The sequence below is a fragment of the Oreochromis aureus genome, linkage group 23, assembly GCF_013358895.1.
Source record: "Oreochromis aureus strain Israel breed Guangdong linkage group 23, ZZ_aureus, whole genome shotgun sequence".
NCBI lineage: Eukaryota > Metazoa > Chordata > Actinopteri > Cichliformes > Cichlidae > Oreochromis > Oreochromis aureus.
This window is the reverse complement of record NC_052963.1, coordinates 24596396-24604188: the sequence shown is the minus strand read 5'-3', so window position 1 is coordinate 24604188 and position 7793 is coordinate 24596396. Positions and strand designations below refer to the sequence as shown.

Here is a 7793-nt window from a genome sequence, read left to right as displayed (position 1 = left end):
GTTTTTCCTTTTTGTCTTTGCTTCTTGATAAAAAAGGAGAAATATACTTGCCTACATATGCTATTCTACATGCTTTTAAACCATTTAAAATTACAATTCATAGTTTTATATGTGAATTATATAATGTTAAATTACTATTAAACAAATGACTAAGTATTTTAGACTTTAGTTTACTTCAGCCATATTCCATATAAATCAGGTATCATACAAAAATAAAAATAGCTTCAAATACAGTCATGACAATAAAGAATATGACTTTAAGGACTTAACAACATTCCTTCAGTTATAGTACACCAACATCTCTTATACATTAGCACTAAAGGAACACTGAATGACCTGCTGGTTTTTGTCCATAAAACTACTCATCTAAGATTACCACAAAGTAAAAGATCTCTCAGCAAAATTATGCAACATTTTAGGCACACTGTTGCCCCGATCAACTCAGTGAGCTGGGATGTTTTATTCTAAACATGAACTACTGTTACAGCAACAGACATGGACTACTGGTGCCCCACACAACAACTCAATGTCCACTATGTGAAGGAGCCAAACACATGCCTTCTCCTCTTGTTAACTGAGACAAACTGCTGGCATATTTGTTTTACATCTATACTGTCCAGTCTCCCCTGGTGGACATGGTACAGCCTCTGTAAAATAATATCCTGGCTTGCTCGAGGCTCCGTTTTCTCTGACAGTTTCAATCAAAATTAGAAATGCTACTCTGGGAGATTGAAATAACTGCTGCCTGTTGTGCAGTTAGTTTCCAAAACACGTTATTCATGGTTACATACAATTTTAGACTGATGTGGGACAAAGCCTAGCATAGCCTGTAACGTTATTATGACGGACACATTTTATGAGTGAACTTGACTTTAAGTGACTTACAGGTTTCTTTCTTATATCCAGGTTCTTCCTTTTTGCTGCCATCCTCTCCTCCTTGCAGGTCCTCGCAGCGCAGGCTTGCCGCTGCTAAAACTAAACAGAGCTCCCTGAAAGGCACAGCCAATCACATTGGCCATATTTGTCACATGAGGTAGGACTCCAGTAGAGAACGTAATTTAACTCTTTCTGCACCGCTGGGTGAATGAGACGTTGACAGATTGTTTTGTTTTTTCTTATAATCGGGTTTGTTTTTCTTTACTCGAAGAGATCAAATTATTGGTGGGGACAATTCAATAATCGCTGGATATTGGTGGGGACATGTCTCTTCCGTCCATGCCAAATCTACGCCCTTGAAAGGACCCAATGCAATGATGGATGAAATGCTGGTTTGCAAGAAGTTATGGTGTAGGGTTGTGTATATCATAAGTGGAAGATGAAAAGAAAAACAAAGTATGAAAGGGTACCCAACAATGGGAGGGGGGGGGGGTCACTATCCCTATATAACACGAGTCTGATATGCATTGAGTAGCTTTTCTCTGCTGCTTCTTTCCTGTCTGTCTTTTGTGTGTGTTTTCTTTTTGTGTTTTAAGGCTCTACACCCCGGGGTTGCTTCACTTTTCATTTGCTTGCTTTTTATGTGTTATTTCTGCTTTTAAATGCACTGTTCTGCTGTTCATATGACAATGTTTAATAAACTCTGTTCTAAGAATTCTACTCTTTTCCAGAGAATCATTATGAGTGATTTGATTTTAATTGGATCTGAAACCTGGACCTCCATAGCGTTGGTGGGATAAGGTTATCGTATTGGCTTCAAAATTTGTGACCCGACAGGTCCTTCAATGTGTCGGAACATTGAACTGCTCCGGACCAGAAAGCAGTGCCTATTGAAAAATCATATCTCTTGAAAACAGCATCACCATCCCTGGAAGATCCCTCAGTCTGCAGATGACAGGAAACCGTTTTAAGCCGAAGTGTCAAATCTTTTTTAGCTCACAGGCTACAAACAGCCAGTCAACAAGTTCAATCTGGAAATGTTCACCTGAGCCAAAACCAAGATTTTTAAAAAGCTGAAACCAGGAGCCCAAAGTAAAAGACACGCCTTTATTTATCTTCCTTGAAATAGTAGAAAGTCTTAAAGATCAGTCATGTCACAAAACAGATGAAGGACAACCCGAGATATCATCAGATGAACAGTATATCTTAGTTTTTACACATCTTAGTGTGCTGCCATTAGATGTTCATTACAGTTTAAAACTACAGTATTTTTATGTCATCGTGATTCAGACTGCTCTTTGAGATCTAGAAATATCAAAATCTTTCCAAACATTTTCACTCTAAAAGGAATAGCGATCAATTTTATCGAAATATTGGATGAATTACAGAATGCCACGCCGTGGAGCTTTCTCTGCTGACCATCAGTAAGACAATTTTCAAGCATTTTCATAGTTCTATCAGCTTTGTGGTGGGAGTGTGGACAGACGGATGGTGCAGTGGACTCAGCGCAGTGCCAGGAGGCTGGCAGAGCAACCAGGGCTGTTTGGTTAATCTTGCACTTGCTATTTCAGTAGCCAGCTGCGACCGAAGGGAGGGCTGTGCCAGAAATAAGTCAGCTAGAAAGCTGCACAAAGCAACCTGAACAAGAGAATGCTGTAAATAAATGTCATCAGCCCTGTAACAATGTGTATGTGTCGGGGACTTTGTGTCACAATGGTGCCTAAAACTCAGTTGTAGGATGACAGATCCGCGACCAGTGCAGCCGGTAGAAGTTCTGGCTACGATGCTGGTGGAGCTAGCCGCCATGCTCCGGGAGCTGGGGGTGGTGCATCAAGATCAGTTCAACTGGCTATGGGACCAGGCTGAGCACCAGATAAGCTGCTTCACCCAGCTACAGTGGTGATGATGCTTCACCAGATGGATGCTTCTGCTGTTGGGGCTAGCCCAGGCAACCGACCTCAACCTGCCCAAAGTGGTGATGGCCCATCTTGAGGACGTCAACCGGGCGATAACGGACCACCCGGACTTTGTGCCCAAGGACTAATACTGACGCTTCAAGGAGGGCTGAATGGGCTTGGAGGATAACCACATTACATACGCCAGGTGGTTGAGTGATGCAGTGGCAGATGGCTACAGTCACACAAAGTGGAAGGGCTTCTGAATCTGATTGTCTTTAAGTGGTTTGTGGGGGGCTCCCAGCAGGAACGCAGCAGTGGGTCCGCTGCCACCAGCCAGTGAGCCTTGATGTTGCTGTGCCACAGGCTGAGAAACACCCATCAGCTTGGCCAACCAATCCGGTGGAGCGACCACAGAAGGGTCCGGAGAGTCAGCCGGTTCTGGCCTTGAGGAGGTGGCTCCTGCTCCACAGGCTGGCAACAGCAAGCCTTTAACAGGTGTCCTGTGTCACCAGCCCCCTTTTGGTTACTTTGACTTCAAGGGAAATTATTTCATGTCACTACAAGAATTCAAACGTCAACCTTGATTTGAGCCTAAACAGTGCTGCATAAAAAGAAATCTTGTTCTTATAAATGTCACATAAAAAGTTGGGTGATCAGATATGAACATGTACATGGACCCCCTTGTGTTCAGGAAGCTACACTCTGTGAGCAATCAGTTGCGGCCAACTTCCCAAAAGAGAGTAACGTTTCTTAGCACTTCACAGAGTTTTATATGAGAACGTGCATCTATTTGACTGGTTACAACTAGTGGAGAGAAGCTGCTTGTATTGCAGGAACTGCTAAGAAGTGGTCATGACTGATATCAGGTGCCAGTTATCGTGTCTGCAGCTGGCCCCATAACTTCTTTTAAATTTATGTCTGCACGTTTCTAAGTACTGCAGGTGATTTAAGCAAAAATTAACAATCAGGATATTTGTCTTTAAACACTGAAGGAAGAGAAAAGGAGAGTTTGAGAGAGAGACAGATTGGACTTCTTGGGTAAACAGTGTAAGCAGTTAAAAAAAATACAGGTCAGCTTATTAGCTTGTTCTGTAAAGTCTAACCATATAACCTGGTCTCCATCAGCAGGTGAAGTTTGCTCAGTTCTATTTTTAGGACTTCTTCTCTATGTTGGCTTAAATGATGAGATTAACCTGATTGTGATCCGATTTCCTCATGGAGAAAGATCGGACTGACTGATTGACAGGAAAGATGATCAGAGGTGCAGAGTTATCATCATCATTAACACCAGGACAGAAGAATGGGTAGAGTTTCTCAGTGAAGGAGCAGCCAGTAAAGGAGTAGATAAGAGCTGCATGATCTACATCATAAAAGGAGACCAGACCTTCCTCATAATCCACAAACACCCCCACCTTCTCAGAACCAGACTGAAGCGGGAGACGGACTTCAGGATCCTCAAAAGCTGCACAAATGTTTTCATATGCTCCTATAGTCCAGTAACCTTTCTCAGGACTCGGTGTGATTTTTTTCTTCCTGTTGACTGACTCTCTGACCACTCCTAAAGCCCATTCGGTCTTTCCTTTAACCAGAACTTCAAAGTAAAATCTGCCTGAAGAGACACTCTGCTTTCCTGAAACAACAATCTCTTTAGAAAATCTCTCTGGGTTGTCTGGACATTTCTTCTTCTTATCACCACAGTGTACTTGTTTTCCATCATCAGACAGGATGAGTTTAGGATGTGCTGTATCAGGATCAAGAGTCACATCCACTGCATACTGCTGGACCCTCTTCAGCTCAGCCTCAAAAAGCTTCTTCATGTCTTTACTGAGTGTCTCCTTCAGCTGATCCACAACTCTCACCACAGTCCCCTCATATGATGGTGGATGGATACTGACCTCTGTGCAGTCCTTGGTGGTTGGAGCAGCTTTCAGAGAGGAGAAGCTTTGGAGGAGGTGGAGGTGATCTTTAAAGCATGAGAGCTGTTCCACCTCAGAGCTTCTCTTCATCAGCTCAGAGATTTCCTGTTCCAGATCTTTGATGAAACCTTCAGCCTGTTTCTCTGTTGTTTCCTGTTTGTCTTCAATCTCCTTTATGAGCTTGCTCAGACGTCTCCTGAGACTCTTGCTCAGAGCAGTAAAGACCCGAACACCTTTTGCTTTCTCTCTGTCAACAGCATCTTTACTCATTTTCACTGACTTTTTGATCTTTCGAATCTTCAGTAGTCTGTTTGTGATCATTTGTTGAATTTCAGCCTCAGTCTTCCACAGGTCTGCCTTCTTTACTTCATATTCTTCTCTCAGAGGAACAGACTCATGAGTCCTGTGGTCTATGACAGAGCAGAGCATGCAGACACATGTCTGATCGGTCTTACAGAACAGCTCCAGAGGTTTATCATGCTTCATACACATCCTGCCTTCCAGGTTCTCCTCAGGATCGATCAGCTGATGTCTTTTCAGACCTTTCATTGTCAGATGAGACTCCAGGTGAGTCTGACAGTAGGAGGCCAGACACACCAGGCAGGACTTCAGGGCCTTCATTTTGATTCCAGTGCAGATGTCACAGGGAACTTCTCCTGGTTTGGCAGCTTGTTGCTCTGAACTGCTGGTGGTGGATTTCTGCTGAGTTTCAAGTCTGAACTGAGAAACCATGTCAGAGATGAAAGTGTTGATTTGCAGTTCAGTTTTTGTGTAGAACACATTTTTACACATGGGACACTGACACTTCTCACTGATATCCCAGTGTTGACTGATGCAGTTTTTGCAGAAGTTGTGTCCACATGGTGTGGAGACTGGATCAGTGAAGACATCCCAACAGATGGAGCACAGAAACTGATCTTCAGATAGAAGACAGCTGGCAGCAGACATGTCAGCACCCTGAGTGAGAAAGAAAAGAAAATGATTTTATTTCAAATTCACTTTTAATTGTGTTTTCTCTTCTTTCCTGTCACATATCTCTTATTCACCTTGTGAATGTTCAGTTTCATAAGGTTGGTGTATGTAATCCCTGTGAGCAAAAAGTTCAGTCTACAGACTGGTCTACACATATTTTTCTCTACTTGGGACAAATGCAGCCACAAGAGGGTCACAAGCTAGTCCCCTCCTAGTGCCGACCTCAAGCCTGGATAAAGAAAGAAGGGAGGGGGAAGGCATGTCTTACCCATAGTGTTTCACAGTGTTTCTTAGTTTATTTAATTTTTCATGTTTAACTCCTGCCACCGGCCAAATAAAGGCTCGCCTTTTGTTCACCCGCAACTCCTCTCTTTGGTGTCTGCTTCTGGGTCTGTTCAACAAACACACCGGCGTACACCGCCGTTACAGTACGACCTGACCATGTCGTACCCAGGGGACATCTGTGAGGACTCCTGGGAGTTCACCGCTCATTTGACCATGCTCCACGGGCAGTGGATTATCTTGTCTGCATGCAGACAAGAGAAGGAGAAGGAGTCAGTTCGAGTTAAGCTGAACCAGATTGTGTCTGCCTACCTGGCTTACTGGGAGGAATTTCCGGAGGATTTAAAGAAATTTGTCCACACCGTGTTGCTACAACAGCAGCCGCAACCCTGCAAATTGGCTTCACTGCCGCTGCCTCGTGAGCCCAAGGCGGTTCACGTGGCAGCGGTGAGGTTTGCCACGGCGCCCCTCCCTCCAGCACCGTCACCGCCCCTTAGCTCACCAGTTTCCACTTCGCCGTTATGGATTAGCCGCTCACCCTCACCGTCTGATTCGGACTTCTCATCTCCAGCCTCATTTCTGGCGAGGATGTGGTCACAGGATGAGGAGCCGGACACCACAGCTAGCCATGCTTCATTCACGGCCTCTTCTAGGAAGAAGCTGCGCCCTCGTTGCCGATGCATATCAACACAGCCCGGGACATCATCGAAGCAGTTGCCAGGGTCTGAACTGCTGGCCGAAGCTGTCTCCGAGTCTGTGTCTGCAGTGCTTTGTGGTTCTGAGGAAGTGTCCTCGGAGATCACTGTTCTGGACTTAGCTCAACAGGAGCAGGTCGTCCTCGCGGAGCTGGAGGAGAAGCTCTGATGGAAGCCCTGGCTGACCCTCAGCTATGAGCAGATTTTTCGGGGAACATGCCTGGCTCTTGGGGGGCCACGGAGCTGCCAGGGCCTGCCGCCTCTCAATTCCCCTGCAACCAACACTTCAGTCTCTGCGTCGCCTTCAAGGAAGAGGCAGCATCCACATCAACTGAGGGAATATCTGTTTTTCTAGTCAAAAGTGAAGAGACTGTAAATGGGACGGCTAATAGTAATGCTACAAGCAGAGATGCTGTAATTAAGTAGCACAGGATGTCCTACATGGGTTGGCGTTTGTCTTAACATGACTGTTTTGCTTTCCCAAGTGTTACCTGTGCTAGTGACCACTCCATCACTGACGATGATTCTGTGGGCATTCATTCTGCAAGAAATGTGATCAACACAGAGCATGAACAGCTAAGTGAAGTTTCCAGGAATTATGGTGTGAAAGCTTGTCATGTGGCCGTACAAATGCCATGTAAAACTGAAACCCAGTCAGTGTCATGTAGTAATGATGAAAGGGCAGTGTCTAACTGTTCAGAGGGAGTATATAAGGAAATTGGGAACCATGTTAATGATTTAGTGAAATCAAAGACTGTTTCAAGTGTTGCTTACTTAGCCGCACCTAAGGAAACCAATGTTTCTGAGACAGAAACTCGTGTTCAGTGTACTTTGGGTGTTTGAGACATAAGGGATAACACTGTGTGTTGAACAGATCTAGAAACTGATAATGTACCCCTAAATAATCTTTCTACTAGCAGCAGTTTGATTGTTGTTCATGTGACCAGGTTAACACACATTAAGTCTGGGACAATGAATTCTGGAGTTGAAGACTTTAAGACTGTTAACTCTGAGTCTGAGAGCTCAAAGACTGCTGGCTCAGGATCTGTGATCATTAAGACCTTGGCTGGAGGTTCCGAAGAGTTGCTCCAGCACCTCGTGTCCACTAACGGCTCTGGAGAGTCCGGTCGGCCGCCACCTGCGGCTTCCACGCC

The 7793-nt window shown here is 44.7% G+C and overlaps 1 protein-coding gene across 1 annotated transcript; it reads right to left on the bottom strand.

Annotated features, from left to right (window-relative positions):
• Positions 1-3949: 3949 nt before the first annotated feature.
• Positions 3950-5638, bottom strand: LOC116320502 (E3 ubiquitin-protein ligase TRIM39-like). Its single transcript, XM_031740121.2, has one exon. It carries the CDS (start codon positions 5636-5638, stop codon positions 3950-3952), a length of 1689 nt encoding a protein of 562 aa, XP_031595981.2.
• Between the last annotated feature and the right edge of the window lie 2155 nt (positions 5639-7793).